Source organism: Engraulis encrasicolus, chromosome 19 (genome assembly GCF_034702125.1).
Source record: "Engraulis encrasicolus isolate BLACKSEA-1 chromosome 19, IST_EnEncr_1.0, whole genome shotgun sequence".
Classification (NCBI taxonomy): Eukaryota; Metazoa; Chordata; class Actinopteri; order Clupeiformes; family Engraulidae; genus Engraulis; species Engraulis encrasicolus.
Window position 1 is genome coordinate 41,850,416 of NC_085875.1, and position 20,206 is coordinate 41,870,621.

Here is a 20,206-nt window from a genome sequence, read left to right on the forward strand (position 1 = left end):
TATAATTGAGAGCGACATTTATGAATGCATAAAATAAATAATAACATGTATTTAAAAAATGCATATATAGAAATGCAAATAACAAAATTGGGCATGTTGCATAGAATAACTTTAAGAGGAATATACAATTTGTACAGACAAAGGGCTGATGAAGATCAGACAAATCATATGGTCTGTAGCTGGTAAACTCTATTTCCTTTCTTCAAGAGGTACCCCTGCTCATTCAGGGTACTCACAAAACCTTCAAAGTCCACAACCTGAAAGAGATTTCAGAATAGTACAAATAAAAACATGCATGCATACATACATACAGTATATATACATATATACATACATAACATTATATAAATAACTCATAATATAATAATAAATAGCAGTAATGATATACGTACAATAAATAAATAAATAAATAAATAATAAAACAAGAAGAAAAGAAAATAAGTTTTGTAGCCTTGTTGAACGCTTGTACCTGAATGTTGAGGTCCTTGGCCAGCTGGCGAAGCTGCTGGAACTCGAAGGAGGTTTTGTGCATGCGCTCGGCCACCTGGTTGAGCGCGGCCACGAACCTCTTCACCTGCGACCTGTTGCTCATCCCAGAGCCCAGCTGAGAACGCTCAAAGTCCAGACGCCCAAACTCGTCTGAGTATGTGTCAGTTAGGCTGGAGAAGGAGAGAGAGAGAGGAGAAGCGTGTTTATGTACAGTGTGTGTGTGTGAGAGACAGAGAGAGAGTGAGTTATGTGCACAGAAGAGGTAGGAGTGAGGAGGATGCGAGATGGATGGATGGAGAGAAAGAGAGATGAGGGGTTCTTAGACAGAAAGACACATCGAAGAATGGAGAGATAAGGAATAAGGGAGAGAAATTGGTGATGAGTAGAGTGGAGGATAGAGACAGGGAGAGGGAAGATCATGATTCATAAGCCAATTTTCTCCAGTTCAATAAGCCCATTTTCCACATTGAGTGATTGTCATAGGCCATTTCATATCTCCACTAGTAGGAGTGGTGTGTGTTTTGGGAGTGCTGTATAACTGAAATGCGTACCTGTGCTTCATAATCTCCACCACATCCTCGGCGTCCTCTTGAGTGGCCCTCTCCCTGAGCTCTAGTCGTGCCCTCGCCTTCAAAACACACATGTCTGTATGAGCAATGTCTACGTCCATACTGTCTATGTCCATGTATGAGTACTGTCTATGTCTATACTGTCTATGTCCTTACCTAGATTAGTCTATGTCTGCATGGGAGAGCAAGAAACGCAATTTCAAATTCTTTGTATGACCAGTGCATGTAAAGAAATTGACAATAAACTTGACTTGACTTGACTTGACACACACACACACACACACACACACACACACACACACACACATAGCATAAATTATTCCCTTACACACTCGACAGCCATACTGTGCAGTGTACTATGTGTATACACAATGTGCGTGTGTGTGTGTGTCACCTCAGTAAGGCGTATCAGCGACTCCAGTTGGCGTGTAGTGATAGGCGTGCTGTCGGTGCCCTGGTTCTGTCTGCGTAGCTCCAGGTAGAAGTCCTGCAGCACCTGGGCCGCCTCGGCTGACAGCGTGGGCTGCACGTAGTGACGCGCGTAGCTCACATACTTCCTCAGCAGCTGGTGAGGGATGGGGTCAAAGCCCTCCCCAGAACTCACCTACAGTCCCAGGAAAAAGTTTGTACACCCTTTGAAATTTCTTACAATTCTGTCAAAATTGATCGTAAAACATGGTCTGATCTTCCCGGAAATCTCAAGAAGGAACAATTAGAGTCTGCTTTAACTAATTCCACACAAACATTTACATGTTATCATAGTTTTATTGGCCATAAGGCTATACCATTCACAGGAGAGCAAGGCATAAGTAAGTACACCCTTGCATTAAATAGGTTTTAACCCTCAGTTAGTTGCAATATCCTCGACCAGACTTGTCCTGTAGTTGCAGATCAGATTAACAAAACAATCTGGATGTGTCTTGTCTCCCTCCTCTTTAGAGAACTGCCTCTCGTCAGCAAGGTTTCTGGGATGTCTGGAGTGCATAGCTTTATTGACTTCATGCCATATAATCTCAAATGTTTTTTGTCAGAGCTTTGACTGGGCTATTCCAGAATGTGTATTTCATTGTTATGAAGCCATTCTAAAGTCAATTTGCTTCTAAAGTATGGGTTGTTGTCACATTTCAGCACCCATCCTCTTGTGTGCTTCAACTGTGTGACAGACTTACTCACGTTTTTTTTCCTGTAAAATATCACAATAAACTTGAGTTCATTGTTCCACTGATAATAGCAAACTGTCAAGGGCCTGAGGCAGCAAGGTAGCCGCATATAATGATGCTCCCGCCACCTTACTCAGAAGTGGAGATGTAACCAAGAATAGCTAAAAATGGGGTTCATTCTGCCAATCTAAAATTAATGGGGTTTCTGACCAAAAAAATATTGCAGCACCTTTGAGGTTTGCAAAAAAGCATTTATATGCTTCATAATTACTGCTAAATATTCTGGAGACCAACGTTGAAACCAAAGTTGAACTTTTCAGGGGAACACACAATGTCATGTTTGGAGGAGAACTGGAGAACCACACCTTCACCAAAACATCATCTCCACTTTTGAGTATGGTGGTGGGAACATCATTATATGCGGTTACCTTGGTGCCTCAGGCCCATGTCAGTTTGCTATTATCAGTGGAACAATGAACTCAGAAGTTTATTGAGATATTTTACAGAAAAAATGTGAGGTAGTCTGTCACACAGTTGAAGCACACAGGAGGATGGGTGCTGAAATGGGACAACAACAACCCATATTTTAGAGGCAACTGACTTTAGAATTACTTCATAACAATTAAATACACATTCTGGAATAGCCCAGTCAAAGCTCTGACAAAAAACATTTGACACGATATGGCATGAGGTCAAGAAAGCTATTCACTCCAAACATCCCAGAAACCCTGCTGAAGAAGGGCAGTTTTCTAAAGAAGAGGGAGACAAAATGCATCCAGATTGTTTTGTTAATCTGATCTGCAACTACAGGATACATCTGGTTGAGGTTATTGTGACTAACTTAGGGTTAAAACCTATTGAATGCAAGGGTGTACTTACTTATGCCTTGCTGTCCTGTGACTGTTTACATCTTATGGGCAATGAAAATATGAAAACTTGTAAATGTTTGGGTTGAATTAGTTAAAGCAGACTCTGGTTGTTCCTTCTTGTGATTTCCGGGAAGATCAGACCATGTTTTATGACCAATTTTGACAGAAAGGTAAGAAATTTCAAAGGGTGTACAAACTTTTTCCTGGGACTGTATGTGGGAAGGGAGGGAGGGATGGTTACGCACAATGGTTAGTCTTTGAAGCCACACAACTCTCCTAGGAATACAGGGATGGTGGAAAAACACATGCTCTTTTCTTTTATGGGTTAATGAGTCTTTTAATCGGAAGGTTGCAAATTTGAATCCCATAAATTCCATGGCCCAAACCCATGACCCAGGGACTATAACCAACACCCTGTAGTACCCTATACAACTGTGAGTCACTGTGAGCATCCGCTAAGTGCAATCTATTGTAATGCCACATATGTATTAATGTGTGCTTGAAGAGCCCCTGGAGAGAACGATCTGGGCATGACGAAATGCAAAATGGGGTGTGGGAAGAGTGGGAACATTTCAATCAGCTTTGGATTAAAGAATATAAATAGAGAACATTAAATGTAGCATTTTAATTTTTAGAGGAAATCTTTGTTTGGGGGTAAGATTGAGATTTGGGGTAAAAAAAAACAAAAAAAACGCCCCTTATAAATTTATTGTAGGTCAATTGATAAGGTCAATCAATTAACAATGAATGAATGAATGAATGAATGAATCGATAATTTGCATCTCTTTCTGTCCAACTATTATATGTATACTTTGGTTCACGAGAGCTCTGTCATGCGACCATCTAGCCCATCGTCATAACCGGAAGCCGTTAATTTTGCACCCCTGCTCACTCCAAAGGCCTCACCTTGAGGCGGTCGGCGAGGGGCCGGTCGGAGGGGATCTCCAGGAGGGAGAGGCTGGAGTCCTGGGTGCTGCAGACGGAGCGGCTGACGGAGGCGCCGCTCAGGCTTCCCTTGCCCTTGCCCGAGCGCATGGCCATCACGTGCTCCGACAACATGTGGTCGTGGTCCTCGTTGGGCGTGTCCAGCAGGATGAAGACCAGGTCGAAGCGAGACAGCAGCGCACTGCCCATCCTGATTATTTAGATGACAATACATTCGTTTTATTCATTTTAAATGCTTAAGACAGTGAAGAGATACAGGACGGTTGTGAGTGTGAGATATGGGAGATGTTGGCAATCCGGCAGGGGGAAGAGTAGCAGATTTAGGGGTCCCGTTCAATACCTAACCTCCCCTCCTCTCCTTTTGTCATAGATGACAGAAGTTGTCTTTAATATGATATTCAAAATGGTATTTTCTCATTTGCAATCAGGATGTTAAATGGGTAAAAGTCCCCCAAACGTTGTTGTGCCTAGGCTGACAGCGGGCAAACTTTATTGTGTTCTCCACTGAGGTGGGGTGTCTGCGAAGCACAAGGTCACAAGCAAAAGGAGAGGATTGGAGGTTAGAGATTGAAAGGGGCCCCTAGATCTTGATTAGATGATGATGACATTATTATGATTACCAACAATCAGAATAACAGCAATTATTGTCATTTTTAATTATCATCATTACTGTTGTTGTTAAAGACAGGAAATTGTTTTAATACGGACCATGGCATGCATAATGATGAATATTGTTGTACATGAGAATGCATCATGTACAGTATATATTATGCAAAAAAAGTCAATCTTTTTTTAAATACTGTTTGAAGAAGTAAAGTGATAACGTGTTCCACTTGTTGAGTTGCTGGGTAAACAAGGCAGAATATATTTTTGCCTGGTGGGTTGTTCTAGCAGCACACCATAGGGGAAAATCATAGCTGGGCCCTGAAATCAGTTCTTCAAACATAGTGCTCTAGCAGTGTTTTTTTAATTTTTATCTCAGTTTGCATCTGTGTATCAAGTAGGGGTGGGCGATATGACGATATTAAATCGTGAATCGTGATATTGAGTAAAAGATCGTCTCGAATCTGCCAAAGTGGAGAAATCGTATAGATCGTCTTGCAGTGAGGATGTTTATTATCAGTATCAGAGTGACGTTTTCTCACTTGTGTTGTTGTCTTCACTTTATTCTTTGCATTATTGTATTCCAATTGTACACTTTATGAGAGTATCATCAGTGTGTTAACATTTTATTGACTGCAAATTACAAATTGCAAGTATCTGAAAGTTGTTTTTTGTTGTTTTTATTTTTTGGATGGAAGATCGTGATAAAAAATCGAAATCGAGATTTCATGTTAAAAAATCGTGATACAACATTTTTGCCATATCGCCCACCCCTAGTATCAAGTCACCGAAGAGGGCTTGGCACTATGGCAACACAGCCACAGTGGCCTATTGCATGCAGTTAAGCACTTTGACTGTTTGTTCCATCCACCCTTCATCTTAGAGCTAGACAATGCGTTTCATGCTACAGGCTGGCTTGCCAAGCTAACTGGTGAGTCCACCTGTATGCAAACGGGAAGACGGCCAGGTGGTACCTCTGCAGTCACAGCAGCTTTATGGGTAAACATGGAGGGGTGGGGGGATGGTATGAGGCGTGGGCTGCTGTCTGACAAGCCTGCTTGTTCAGCACACACATGCTGTGCGTTCTGTCTGCCTACATACGCCATGTTTCTTTCATATTCTACAAATGAGCCACTGAAGCCATCATGTTCTGCCATCGTGGTAATTACGCAATAATAACATTACACAGTCTAAAACAAAGTAACAGAGTAATGTTACAAATGAGCTTCAGGTAACATGTTTGATCAAATTAATTAAAAAAATATATGTATTATTTATATTTAATTTCTACATGTAATATAGCAACATGATATAACACAATATGATATTTATAAATATAAATATTCTCTGGCAAGCTAAGGAATTTATCAAATGGATAAGAAGAAAAAACGTGCTTACTTGAGGTTCTCCGAGACGGTTTTGCCCTTATTGTAGTGTCCTCCGACCGGGTTGGCTGCAGCTATGATGGAGGTGCGTGCGGGGAGGGTGCAGACGATGCCGGCCTTGGCCAAGCTGATACTCTGCTGCTCCATGGCCTCCAACAGGGCCTGGTGCTGGGTGCCCATCTTGTCAAACTCATCTATGCAACAGATACCTGGAACAAAACGTTACATTACATTACAATACACCTAGCTTTTACACAACAGTATACAGAGTCCAATAGTATACAGTACCACATATTGTAGATGCCAATGGGGACAAGGACTAATACCAATCTTGTGAAACTCATCAATGCAACAGATACCTAGAACAGTGGTTCCCAACCTATGGGTCGGGACCCAACTTATGGGTCGCCAAAGATCCACAGGGGGTCGCGGAGCCCTCTTGATTTTAAGGGGTTTCATTTGAAATATATAGCCCATGATGATTAGCCTAAATGACAAAGCATTTAACTAATACATGCATAGAAGCAGCAAATTGTAAGTGCTACATTAAACATGTATTCTATATTTGACCAAAGAAGAATTGAGGAATAAAATAACTAAAATAAGTTTTCCCAGGAAACAGAGGGCATCTTGTGACTCCGTTTCGTGCGGGCGCTCGCGTGGTTGGGTCACCAAAGCTTACAATAGTAAAAACATGGGTCCCTGAAGAAAAAGGTTGGGAACCACTGACCTAGAACATTACATTACACTTAGCTGCCACTTTTATACACAGCATACAGTGTACAATAGTACTGTATACAGTACCACATATATGCCAATGGGGACGAGGACTTACAGTGCCCTCCATAATTATTGGCACCCCTGGTTGAGATGTGTTTTTTAGCTTCCAATTATTTTATTTTTTTTCTAAATAATATGGGACCTTAATGGAAAAAAAGAGAAAAATCCAACCTTCAATACAAGTGCATTTATTCAGTGGGGAAAAAATCCCACATAAAGAAATAATTATTTGACATCAAATAATGTGTGTCACAATTATTAGCACCCCTGGTGTTAATATTTTGTACAACCCCCTTTTGCCAACAAAACAGCACCTAATCTTCTCCTATAATGTTTCACAAGATGGGAAAAGACAGAAAGAGGGATCTTCAGCCATTCCTCTTTGCAGAATCTCTCTAAATCATCCAGAGACCTGGGTCCTCTCCTCTGTACTCTCCTCTTCAGCTCACCCCACAGGTTCTCAATGGGGTTGAGGTCAGGGGACTGAGATGGCCATGGGAGGAGCTTGATTTTGTGTCTGGTGAACCATTTCTGTGTAGATTTGGCCATATGTTTAGGGTCATTGTCTTGCTGAAAGACCCAGTGACGACCCAGCTTCAGCTTTCGGGCAGAGGGCAACAGATTTTGATTTAAAATGTCCTGGTATTTCAAAGCATCCATGATGCCATGCACCCTAACAAGGTTCCCAGGGCCTTTGGAAGCGAAACAGCCCCACAGCATCACTGACCCCCCCCCCATACTTCACAGTGGGTATGAGGTGCTTTTCAGCATGCGCATCTTTCGTGGTACGCCAGACCCACTTAGAGTGTTTGTTGCCAAAAAGCTCAATCTTGGTCTCATCTGACCAAAGCACACTGTCCCAGTTGAAGCCCCAATACCGCTTGGCGAACTCCAGACGCTTGCGTTTATGATTGTGAGTGAGGAAAGGTTTTCTCTGTGCATGCCTCCCAAACAGCTTGTTGGCGTGTAGACAGCGCCTGATGGTTGATTTGGAGACTTTGTGACCCCAGGATGCTACCATTTGTTGTAATTCTGTAACAGTGAGCTTTGGAGATCTTTTGATTTCTCTTACCATCCTCCTCACTGTGCGTGGTGGCAAAATAAACTTGGGTCCTCGTCCAGGCTTGTTTACCACTGTTCCAGTTGTTTTGAACTTCTTAATTATTCCTCTCACAGTGGATATGGGCAGCTGCAGTTGAGTGGCAATCTTCTTGTAGCCTCTGCCTGACCTGTGAAGGTCGACGCACATCTGCCTCACTTGTATGCTGTGTTACTTTGTCTTTCCCATGTTTAAGAGTGGATAAGAGAAATGGCCTCGGTGTCACGTCATATTTATACCCCAGGGAAACAGGAAGTGATGAATTACTAATTAAATGTTCCTACATACTCTGGTAAACTTTGTAAACTACTGTAGAAATGACAGAAATGCTTCAATTATATTTATTTCCTGGGAATTGTTAAGGGTGCCAATAATTGTGGAACAGGTGATTTAATGAAAAATAATTATTTTTTAGTCAGGGATTTTTTTATTTTCTTACAATTCATTTGAGTTGAAGGCTACATTTTCCTACAATTTTCAGTGTGACAGTATTCTTCTGCAATAAACACTGAATTTATTTTAAGGCTTTTAACACATCTCAACCAGGGGTGCCAATAATTATGGAGGGCACAGTAAGTGCCCATTGTGTCAAACTCATCAATGCAACAGATACCCGGAACAACACATATACAGCACATACTGCCAATGAGGACAAGACACGCTAGTACACAGCAAACGAAAGCTCGCAATAGCGTGTGTATTAGACTACTGTGCTTTAGTGATACTTCATCGCCTAATTTGGGTCAAATGCCCCAATCAGCTAGGCTTGCTAAATTTAAAGTTTGTCAACCTTTAGTCAGTGATAAAACCACAAAGAATAAAAACATAAACACTGATGGCAGTTTAACTTTCTGGTGGCATTATTTTGGTATCCAAGTCATAAGGTCAAGACTGCAGAAGACTTTTGGATGAAAGGTGAATCGACCCATTGTTTATTACTAAAATTGATCATCTTTTAATGTCATTGCCTAACAAAACGTGGTGACTAAAGAAACCAAAAGGTGCCACTACCTTGATCCCCCAGCACCAGTGCTCCAGCCTCAAGCGCGTAGTCCCCAGTGCCACTGTCCCTGGACAAGGAGACGGTCAGCCCAGACGTGGTGGTGGTGTTGCCACACACATAGATGCCCCGCGGTGCCACATTACACACAGCCTACAGGGGACACACAGTCTTATAAGTAAAGTCAAGTCTAAGGGGATGCAAATGTACAAGTTATTTAATAACGTTTTATATAATAATATATTTTGTTATAATATACTGTATATATGGACTATACAGTATACACCACACAGATTTGTTTTGCTCTCTTTGGTAAATAATCAAAGTGGTCAGAATATACTTAAAATAAAACACTAAATTAAACAAGCTTGCATCGAAAGACCCCCCTCACCATTTCCACAATGTTCATAAACGTATAAGTTATAGGTCAAATGCAAGTGACTCTATGCCTGCTGTTTCGGTTGGTCCACTGATAGGAAACCAGTTCAACTTTTTGAGCATTTGCATGCAACTTAGGGCTGTGGACCCTGTTTAATTACATACTTATAAACAGTACTTAAGGTGCCGGTATGCTTGCTGCAAGATACGCGAGCGCGTGCACGATTCGTTCATGAACGCGTTAACATGCGTATTTAATGTCGATTTCGCGCGCGTTGGACACGGCAGCCAAAAGCGTGCGCCAGGTGCAATATCTTCAAACTCGCTGGGGCGATCTAAGATAGACCGTGCAGTTCCACGCGTGTGCTTGATATGAAAACGACAATGGCAGAAACTTTTAAGAGCGTCTCGAGTTTGTCCGCAATTTCAAACATTTGTGATCATACTTGCAAGCAAGCATGTGCTGTCGGTTGCTCGCGGTGACGCGCGTAATTTACAACTCGCAGCAAGCATACCGGCACCTTTAGTCACATGTATGGTTCCGCCACAGGGACATGATATGCTATATGCTTTTGTCACAGACATGTAATGTACTATGTACCTGTAGCATCTGGCTCTTGCCGAGGCCTGGATCTCCAACGATGAGCATGTGAGGATCTCCTCTGATGGGGATTCGGTTCTTGTCATCGACAAACTTCTGACAGCCACCAAACAAGGCCAGAGCCAACCCTGCTTTAACCAGCTGCACAAAGCAGTGTTAAGAAAACATCATTAAAACTGAAAATGTTATTGAGGCAAAAACCAAAAAAAATCAAATATACAGATCTCTTAATTCAGCACTTGGACTCACCAAATGTCCATATATCGCTGGGCAGAGGGAGCTGAAAAAAGAAAAGAAAATCATGTTCAAAAACATCTAATTATCATCAAAAACCTGATTTATTTACGAAAAACCTTCATACACCCATTCACACATACATTCAAGCTTTCAACCACTACTAACATCGGCAGGAACACTCACACACAAGACAACATTGATTTCTTTTTTTTTTACTTGACAATGAGCTTGAGTAGATCCTCTTGTCCTTGGATCTCCTGGATGGCGTACAGGTCCTTGAGCGAGAACTCCACCGACGCGCCCTGGCTCTCGGGCTCCGAGGCGGCCTTGGACTTGGGGCCCTTGGAGTTGCTCACCGAGTTGGCCTCGATGTACAGCAGGAACATGCACTTGTCCTTTTTGTTCCTCCCGGCACCTGTGACATGTCACAGCAGCCATTTGTGTTCACCTTTCATAGTCTCCCTATATTGGCCTGGCTATGGGACCACTCTCGACCTTGCCAATGCAAATACATCGAATGCGACAAGAGTGTCAACGTGACAGAAGTAATTGACTTTGTGTAGAAGAGCTGGCGACAAAAGAGATAAAATCGATTTGGGCGACTAGAGGTGATTTGAGCGACACGAGCAACAGTTTTTAGTTGAACTTCAGCGAATATTATGGTAATGAGTTATGATGCGGTTCGGTGACAGCTGCCGCTAACAATTGGAATGTCGGAATCCTTAAATTCTGCTTTTAATTTTTTTTGCCCCAGTCACATTTGCTATGAACACAGTTGTCTTTGTAGCTTTTGTCTCTTTTGGTGTGTTTGGTGTGATTACATTGAAAGACCAAGGGTTTTAATCACGATTTGGAATAGCAGCTGGTGAGTAGAAGTTGGCTGCTGGGTGGTGGGCTCCACACACACATTTGCATACTACGTCACTGTACATATGAACATTTGGATTGTGATACACATACTGTAGCATACTCTATAAACAGATTGAGTTATTGTAGTAATTTGATGATACTGTGTGTGTGTGTGTGTGTGTGTGTGTGGGGTGGGGGTGGGGACTGTACAGCGATAGCTGGGACGCTGTAGCTGAACAAATCTTCACTGTCGTGTATTATGGCACCATTTTTGCAGAGGTGCCAACCCAGGCTTGAGAAAGCCAAAACCCTGCCACATATATGATACAAACATTTTCTAAGCCAGCTGAGCCTACTGACCTACGACCGTCCAAACAAACCAACGTGTTAAGTGCAGGAGCAGATGGGCTACATATCTTGCTTAATTTCGGAGGACAATTATTGACATGTTGGCCATTTCAGAAGCTGGAGATGTGGTTACATAACAAATGTTGATAGCTCAGAAGCTGAATCAGCTGGACTGAATCCAGCAGGTGCTGCCCATGCTCAACTACGACCCACAAGCTCCATGTCCAACAGCAAGACATGCCTAGTCACCATCTTGAATGCCTTTGCCCTCTTAAAATAGTCATCTAGACTCAGATGACCTGCAGATCTGTGTTGGGGGGAGGGGGGTCCCTCTCACTCTACATTACTCTCCCGATGGCTGACCCAGCAGAGGGCCGATCTATACTAAGGGTACAGTGTCTATTTGCGTGGTCACAGAAGACTGTGGTGACAGACAATGTTTGTTTATGTTTTTGTGCAATACATGCATACATTCAGACAAGACATGCTTGCTTGCATGCATGTATGCATTCATTGCTCCAGTGCTTGCTATGCAGGGACACAAGTGAAGCTTTGAAAGGCAGCCTGAAGCCCTTTCTTTCTGGAGCTTCTGGAAAATAGTGCACCTCATCTTGTCTTTTTGGGGTCTTGTTGGGGTTTTATTGCTGTTGTATCAAATGTATTATTATTAATAATAATAACATTATTATTATACACTGAGGCAAACATTACCTTCCTCACTGGAGTGTCACTTTGCTGTCAAAGTACTTTGGGCTAAATATGTTGTATGAAGTTTTACTGCTCTTGTATGCTTTTTTAATCATCATATTAACCATTATTTAAATTACACACAAAGACCGTACCTTCCTCACTGGATACTTTGACCACCCCAGTGATGGTGACCATGTCCCCGGGTACGCAGCTGTCTACCAGGTCCTGACTCAGCTCACACTCAATGGTGCGGGGTATGCGTCCCGACTCCCTCTGGTCATCCGAGATCAACTCCTGCACTCTGGGAGATAAACATAATAATGACAGTGAAGGATCAACACATCAATGCATAGGAATATTTTTTTCAAGTCCAGATGCGTACAACTAAACTCTTATGAGTACCATATCCTTGACAAACAACAAAAACTCTGGTACAAATACTACATGGAGAAGGTCGGATGACCGAAATGTTGTATTAAAGTTTGTTGGTGGAATGGACAGTGTGCAGGATTTCTATACACTTGAATGAGAACCCCACTGGGATAATATCCTACGCACCTGCAGAGGTGTGCAAAAGCTTCATTTTGAACAAATACTACACGAAATAAGCAAGCCTTGTGTAAATATGGGTGTATAAAATGGCTGATTGGATACAGAGTGAATTATTTTCCAATTCACTGAGTGCAGTTACTTGCAAGGAATACTCTGATTTTAAATGGAATGTTGGGAAAATTCGATCTGCTGTGGCAGTGTTCCAGAGATATTTCAGTTGCAGAATGCTGTACCATGCATACTTATTTTAAACCAAATAGTGACAATGTTCCGTTTGAAATCGTAATACTCTGTGCATGTAATTATGGTCATTGTCTTACTTTATGGTTTGCCAGTCTACTGTGAGGGTCAGAGGTGAACTTCTGTTTGGAGTGAATGATCGGCCACGACACTCATACTGCAAACACTGCAAAAAACAAATGATGGATTGATACATCCCCCGTACAAAGGCAGTAGTATTAGGTTAGTATTAGGACAGTTTATGGATACTACACCAGCAAGTCACTTAAATCACTTAAACTTTAAAATTATGAAAAGTAACATTATAATTGTGTAAAGTTGACATTCAGGTTTTTAGCCCCCCTAAGGTTCATTTCTCTGGACACCACTTTAGGGGCAAATAGGTGGTTCACTTTGCACAATTTGTTTGCCGTCATGACAACATTTTCTAAATTAGCTCAAAGTCAAAACAACTGACTGCACATAATTAAAAATTGAGAGGTGGGCTCTGCTGCAGACAAATGTACACTGTTACAACTACAACTACACTGTTTGCAGACAATTTGTTTCCCAAAACATACCTTTGTTGGTGTAGTGAACTTCCCATCGGGCAGGTGCAGGCTCTGGGTGTCTGCACAGCTGTTACAGGTGAAGGCCAGCTTGGTGCAGAGTGGCCGGATGTTGCTGACCCGCACCACTGTGCCCCGGATGGCTACGTACTTGCCATAGAGGTTGGCCCTCAGCGTCCTCAGGTGAGTCAGTGGCTCATAGTTATATATTCTGCAAGATAAAGAAATGCCAAAATCAAAGCAAATTATCCTCTAAAAATGTTGATTTTTATAGATTGCCTAAGATATTTAATTTGGTGTGACGACCTTTGATGCTATTTATTTTGAGACCAAAGGGTATTTTCAAATCAATGGGTCTATTCTTTTTATTTCTTGAATGAAGCAAAGCACTGAGTAAATTTTGAAATCATGGCATTTCTTCCAGATGCAAATGAAAATTGCCTAAGAGATTAGGGTGTACTTGCAGTCATGGAATTGTTAAATGTAAATGTTTTTAGTAAGTTATTTGCACCCCACTGTACCTTGCACTGATTTGGGGTATGTTAATAATGGGCGTTGCATAACTAGGCAGTCCCTCTTGGCTCTTCAGTTCGGCAGCATGGCACTCCAAGTCTTTTGTCAAGACCTAGCACAGTGAAATACAAAATACAAACATTGTAACAGTTCTTGGTTACACTTCATGTTACTCTCCCTGAAACAATGTAGGTACAATTGTAACATCAATGTAACAACATGCAACATCAGCTACTTGTATTGCACTTTATGGTTAGGGTTAGGTGAACAGTGTAAGAACACAACATGTATCAGGTACTACTATACATGAAACACTAGAACAAGACAACGTAAAAAAAAGTGTTAAGTATTCCTACTTGAGTTGTGTAATTACTGGTGAACAGTGAAGAGGACGTAGGAAGAAGTTCAGAGGGAGTGAGAGGACATGGAAATGGAGATGTGGAGAAAATCAGATTTACAGGGAGAGGCAAGGTTGCCCATGGCCTTGGCTTGGAAACTTGGAGAGAGAAGGGTTTCAAACTGATTCTGAGTTTATCAGGTGACCAGTGAAGATGCTGTTGGGTCAAAGACGTCCAAAAAGGAATTGTCATTCAGTGTAACGGATACCTTCTGCTGACTCTAACTGTAAAAAACATGACTCTTTTTATTCTATTTTTTCCCAGTGAATTCATGAAAGCCCCGGCTGTCATCCATTCACTTGAAACAATTTAAAAATCTTGTTTTTTACAGTTACAGTCAGCAGAAGGTATCCGTTACACTGAACGACACTTCCTTTTTGGACGTTTTTGACCCTGTTGTGCATCAGTACTGCCGGGGACATGCTTGCCGCAGGAAATTTGTGCATGTGCACTTTTCGTGCACTAACGAGTTGCCATGCCAATTTTATGTCAATTTTGCGCACAGTAGAGCACCGGACACTATGTACATATACAGCTGCGTACGATGCAATACTGACAGAAACGTGAGAGGCGATCTTCCCAACTTCCATTTTGAGGTCGCAATAGAGTCAAACAATGATAGAAAATATTAATGAGGGCCCCGTTGGCCATCATGACACCTGCAGTATTGTGCTGTAATCGTTCTGAGGCAAGTATGTGCACTCTGCCATATGCAGTTGTGTGGGTATTTTAAAGGTGAACTGTGTAAGATTGTTGCCAGAGTAGGTATTGCAACAATGCTGCTCATTGAAACTCTGCTGTCTATTGCCAAATTTTATCTTTTCATTGGTTATATACTAAATTTTACTAGTATGACCACAGTACAGTAAGTTTTGCAGCTAAAAATGTCACAGTAAGCATGTCCCCGCAACCTTATGGCGATGATGAGAGCAGCTGACTTCTGGACTCATTGAAGCAACAGTATGGGGCACTTCACATAATTGGGTTGCAGGAAATACTCAGCCCAGGTGCATTAAAAAAGAAAACCCAACTTTGTCCTGTTGGAAAAACTTACTTGGTGTATAGCGAGGCCCAGGCAGTCTAGGATTCTCTCCGGCATGTCTCTGAGTTCTTTGGCTAAATCAGGCAGTGCTGCAGAGAGCTGTTTATTCTGCAGGCAGTCTTTGAAGTCAACCAAAATGCTGCCTTTGCTCTCTATTTCATCCTATTCAAAGAAACCAATCAAAATAGTGTCTTAATGCATTAAAGCAAACATCAGTTCGATTTGATTTTTAAAAATGTCTCTTTTCCATTTCCTGTACCTTGTCATAAAGCTCTATTTGTGATAGGAAGTACTGTTCAAACGCCTTGATCTTTTCAACAGAGGGCCCACTCTCAACAAATCCTGCAAGTTGGACATAGAACATTCACAATCACCAGCTGACTGACAACTATGAACATGATAATGTGAGTGCTTGCTTTACTGTGTTACTTGCCTTCAGAGAAGTAAAGTTTCCATCCTTTGTATGGACATGTTATGTCAAGGGACGCCTGTGTCAACTGAGGCTGAGGCACAACCCTGGGAGCTGCTAAGAAAACACACAACACAGAACCACACATAGCTAAGCTGTTCCACTGTTACAGAGGGTTACAGTATGTGTCACTTCAAATAACGACAAAACATATGGTTGGTGTACCTTGTGAGCGGCCTGGTGTAGGATTCCAGTTGCCGTTTCCCCTGCCCCACTGTCGGCCCCTCCAGCCACGGTTCTGATTAGGGTTCCACCCGCCTCTCCAAGACCCTGATCCAGAGCCACCGGCAGAACCGCCGCCTCTCCAGTTACCTCGGCCCTGTCCTCTCATCTTTACGTGGAAAATGCAGACCTGATTCTTTTTATTATGGCATGTAATATCCCTCGTAGTAATGTAAGACAACAACATTGTACAACAGGGATGGGGAACCTAAGTCTCGAGGGCTGTTTAAGGCCCTTGAGGCTGTTTTATCTGCCCCCCCCATATAATTGTAATGTTATGCAGCTTCACATGAAATATGACATATTTTGTAAAGGAATCTTAGAAATTACATTTGCAATACAATTAAGTTATATTCAGGGGACCAAGAGAGGTGGCGGTCTGTTTGAAAGGTGGCTTCCTTCAATATAGGCGTAGAGTGCAGTGGGAAATCCTGGTTTGTGTTCATAGTACGGCCTTTGGAAAAATTAAAATTTTGAAGTGGTCCCTTGAATGAAAAAGGTTCCCCACACCTGCTTCTACTGCAACAACACTAGTCTCGCGAACAAGTAGCCTGTGATGACTGAAAGTGATGGAAGTCAGCTGACGATGGAGCAGAAAACTGACAGGCTCATTTCACATGTGATACATACTTTCTGTATCGAAGAATAGATCTAAAACTGTGCAAACCTGAAATATTGGTATTCACTACATGAATGTGCTACAGGGCAACCATAGATTCTTGCTTTAGCTTGCTAACTAACATTGCAAGAATTTGTAACGTGCTCCCAATGTACGTTTCTATGATGACTGGGATCTTCTGCGAAAACATTACTTCACTTCAGCAGTACTTCAACGTAACAAAAATCTAGTTAGATGATAACTTACCTCTACTAACCTTCAGGATTCATCAGCTGCTTGTTGTTGCTGACTGGCTGCTATGTTTTTAATGTTGGCGCTGAAATGTCGTCACTTCCGCTTTCAGTGCGCAATTTTGTTGACTGTGGAAAATACACCCCTGAAACCCTGTTGCAGTACAATCAAATTACATACTTGTTGTATGAGAAACATAGGAAATGGGATCATCTACATTTCAACATTACATATCGGAGTAGACTATTTTTCTTTTATGTTATGAATTCAAATACCCGTGTGAGAAGACAGCTTGCAAAACCCATATGCGACGGTAGGTGGCGTTGAGCAACAGTAAATAATACGTGAAGATACAGCGGAGGAGAGGACGGTCACCACTACAGCATCCTTCATCCCTGCAGCATTTTAAACATTACGGACGTATTTGTTCATTTTCACTATCAATAAATATGGACAACGCTGGAAAAGAAAAGGAGGCCATGCAACTGATGGCCGATGCAGATAAAAAAGTAAAATCATCCGGCTCGTTTCTGGGAGGAATGTTTGGGTGAGCTCCCTTTACGGTGTATAATATGAATATAGGTAGCTACCTAGAGCTAAGCTATTAGCTGGAATGTTCTCAGCATCGTCATTCATCAGCCGTCACGCTACACACAGTGTGTAACATCGTATACATTTTGAGAACCCACTGCCAATCTAGCTACACAATTATTCATGTAACAATGATGTGTGGTTGTTATTGCATGATATTCCCCAACCCCCTGCCATGTCTTCTTTCTGGCTCTGGCATTGCGTCGGGTACATTTCTTGCCAGTGGCTTCAGTCGAATGGTGCTGTCCAATGTCAGAGCTCAGTAATGTTATGGCATATTCTCTTCTGCACAACCATGTCTGTGACATAACATCCATGTTACCAACATAGCGCATAACCAAACAATGCAATTCTTAAAGGGCCTAAAAATGCTGCGAGGTCTGTCACAGTGATTGATTATTACTGTTTATTTTTTCACAGGGGAAACCATAAGGTTGAAGATGCATGCGAAATGTATGCTAGAGCGGCCAACATGTTCAAAATGGCCAAAAACTGGACGGGTGAGAATACATATATTTCGGGGTGAAGTCTTTCTATGTGCATGTCGCTGAGGGATGACATTGCAACCGTGTTACTTCTGTATTCCCCTACTAGCTGCGGGGAACGCTTTCTGCCAGGCCGCGCGCCTGCACATGCAGATGCAGAACAAGCTCGACTCGGCCACCAGTTTTGTGGATGCTGGCAACGCTTACAAGAAGTCTGACCCGCAAGGTGAGGAAGGGCCAAGTACCCCACCCTTTAGCTCAAGAAATCCAAGTCATTCTCCTATTCTCACAAATGTTGATGAATATTGTTTTCAATCTGATTTTGAAACACATCCTACAGGTCGATGAGAATGTTTAATGAGGTACTTTTATAGACCCTCATCTAATTTTCGTGCAGCAGTATGAAATGCGATCAGATTGCAGTCACAGGCTCAGGGGAGTTGGCTGTAAGCAACAATAAATAACAGTCTTTTTCCTTTCCCCCAATGCAACCAAAAGAGGCTATCAACTGTTTAAATCAAGCCATCGATATTTATACAGACATGGTAAGACTCCTCTGTGGAGTTTTGAGAGGCTATAAAGTCTATATGTTTATCACAATATATTTCAATTCCAGGGGTATTATTGCAGAAAGCAGGTTAAATCGCCTGCCTGTGGTAAACCTCATAATAAAGACTCCCTGTGGTGTCATTCTATTGGTTAATCAAAGACACAGTGCTCTGTTATTATGAGGTTTACCTGTGAGTCATTGGAATATTTCATTGATTAAACCCCAGGTCTATGAACTGTCTAACGAAGCATTTTCTTTGTTTGAAATGTGCATGTCTCCGAACATGTCATTCATGTTTGTTGAGCAGTTTCTATGAACTAAGACGATAGTGTGTAGTTTACAATGTTTTGTGTAATAATTGTTAGATGAATATGCTCTTTGTTATTAGAATTGCCTGTACTTAAATGTCCCCATTATAGTACTGCTTTGAAGTCAGTTATGAGCATGCCTTTTGATGTGTGTATTGGTTTGTTCATAAATGAGACATAAATGAGATCAATCCTTGTTATTACCCGTTCACAACAGATTGCTGTCATATGCATGTGTTGTGTTGTCATTGTCTGTGTATTGTTTTTGCAGCTGTTTTACATGTTACTCTCTTTTCCAGGGGAGATTTACGATTGCTGCCAAACACCACATGACTATTGCAGAGATATATGAAGCTGAGCTTGTAGACATTGAAAAGGTGTGTGACTTTGTGTGCATAAATAACCCATTCATATTAGTTTTCCCATATGCACGCATTCATTGTCAAGGCAATTAATAAAGAATGATAGAGAGTGCCTGTTTATTCACATATTTACTGGTTTATTGGCAGGCAATCGCTCATTATGAGCAGGCAGCAGATTATTACAAGGGGGAGGAATCGAACAGGTGAGAACAACTTTTGTGTGTGCTAATTTATGAGTCAGATGTACTGCTTAGAGTACATACTTCTGAAACATGCATTATATGTTTTTCTTTGTATCTTTTTGTACAGCTCCGCTAACAAGTGTCTGTTGAAAGTTGGACTTTACTGCGCTCAACTTGAGCAATACCCCAAAGCCATTGAAATATATGAGCAGGTATGTGACGTGAAAGCCCAACTGGGACACTCCAGCTCCCATTGTCATTGTGACACAGCACTCCACAGCGCACAAGTGCACACTGCACACAACGAAATTGCATTCATGCCTCACCCCTGCAAGGGGGCAGCCCCCAATGGTGCTCAAAAGGGAGCAGTGCGGCGGGACGGTACCATGCTCAGGGTAACTCAGTCATGGAGGAGGATGGGGGAGAGCACTGGTTAATTACTCCCCCCACATGTGATGAAGATGACTGAAATGCTTCTAATTACCCATGAGTACTTTATATTGTCATCCAGGGGTGGTAAACTGTTTCATTCGAGGGGCCATTTCGAATGTCATATCGTCCTCCACGGGTCATACTATGACCACAAACCAGGATTTCCCCCCTGCAGTTTAGGCCTATATTGACGGTGGCCTCCTTTACAGCAGACCCCACCTTCACTAGGTCCCCTGAAAATAGAACTGAATTGTGTTGCCAATGTAATTTCTAAGATTGCTTTACAAAACATGTCATGTTTCATGTGAAATTAAAATTACAAATTACAATTAAAATTATATTGGGTGCCAGATAACACGACGTCACGTGTGATAAGGATTCAAGGATTCAATTGAAGAATTTATTGTCATTGTCAAAAAGGCAACGAAATTGTGTTTGGGGTACAATACTTAGTAGCAGC

General features: G+C 41.9%; 2 protein-coding genes across 3 annotated transcripts in view; one reads left to right on the forward strand and one right to left on the reverse strand.

Moving 5' to 3' along the window:
* On the reverse strand, positions 1-16,925 carry mcm8 (minichromosome maintenance 8 homologous recombination repair factor). Its single transcript, XM_063184473.1, has 19 exons — positions 16,852-16,925; positions 15,930-16,095; positions 15,729-15,821; positions 15,555-15,637; positions 15,308-15,457; positions 13,864-13,967; positions 13,355-13,553; positions 12,875-12,960; positions 12,155-12,303; positions 10,332-10,530; positions 10,128-10,158; positions 9,879-10,019; positions 8,911-9,052; positions 6,034-6,229; positions 3,994-4,222; positions 1,453-1,662; positions 1,041-1,117; positions 470-659; positions 1-257 (listed from the first exon to the last, which is right to left on the reverse strand). Exons 2-19 carry the CDS (start codon positions 16,093-16,095, stop codon positions 165-167), a joined length of 2,538 nt encoding a protein of 845 aa, XP_063040543.1. The 5' UTR covers positions 16,852-16,925; the 3' UTR covers positions 1-164.
* napba (N-ethylmaleimide-sensitive factor attachment protein, beta a) overlaps positions 13,438-20,206 on the forward strand; it is a 14,741-nt gene continuing 7,972 nt past the window's right edge. Inside the window, exons 1-8 of one of the 2 annotated variants that reach the window (XM_063184472.1) lie at positions 13,438-13,525; positions 15,617-15,699; positions 17,848-17,927; positions 18,022-18,138; positions 18,411-18,457; positions 19,070-19,147; positions 19,280-19,335; positions 19,442-19,526. In XM_063184472.1, coding sequence (XP_063040542.1) covers positions 15,686-15,699; positions 17,848-17,927; positions 18,022-18,138; positions 18,411-18,457; positions 19,070-19,147; positions 19,280-19,335; positions 19,442-19,526 — 477 coding nt within the window. In that variant the 5' untranslated portion in view covers positions 13,438-13,525; positions 15,617-15,685. Of the gene's footprint in view, positions 13,526-15,616; positions 15,700-17,205; positions 17,384-17,847; positions 17,928-18,021; positions 18,139-18,410; positions 18,458-19,069; positions 19,148-19,279; positions 19,336-19,441; positions 19,527-20,206 lie in introns of those variants that run through there. The other variant, XM_063184471.1, reaches the window with a different exon arrangement.

What these genes read in the sequence shown, in the direction of transcription:
- mcm8 (XM_063184473.1), bottom strand. Translation starts at nt 16,095, where the DNA reads ATGAGAGGACAGGGCCGAGGTAACTGGAGAGGCGGCGGTTCTGCCGGT. An exon ending in TACACCAGGCCGCTCACAAG is followed by an intron (nt 15,822 to 15,929) that starts GTACACCAACCA and finishes GTGTTTTCTTAG; the next exon opens with CAGCTCCCAGGGTTGTGCCT. An exon ending in CGCTGATACGCCTTACTGAG is followed by an intron (nt 1,118 to 1,452) that starts GTGACACACACA and finishes TGTGTTTTGAAG; the next exon opens with GCGAGGGCACGACTAGAGCT.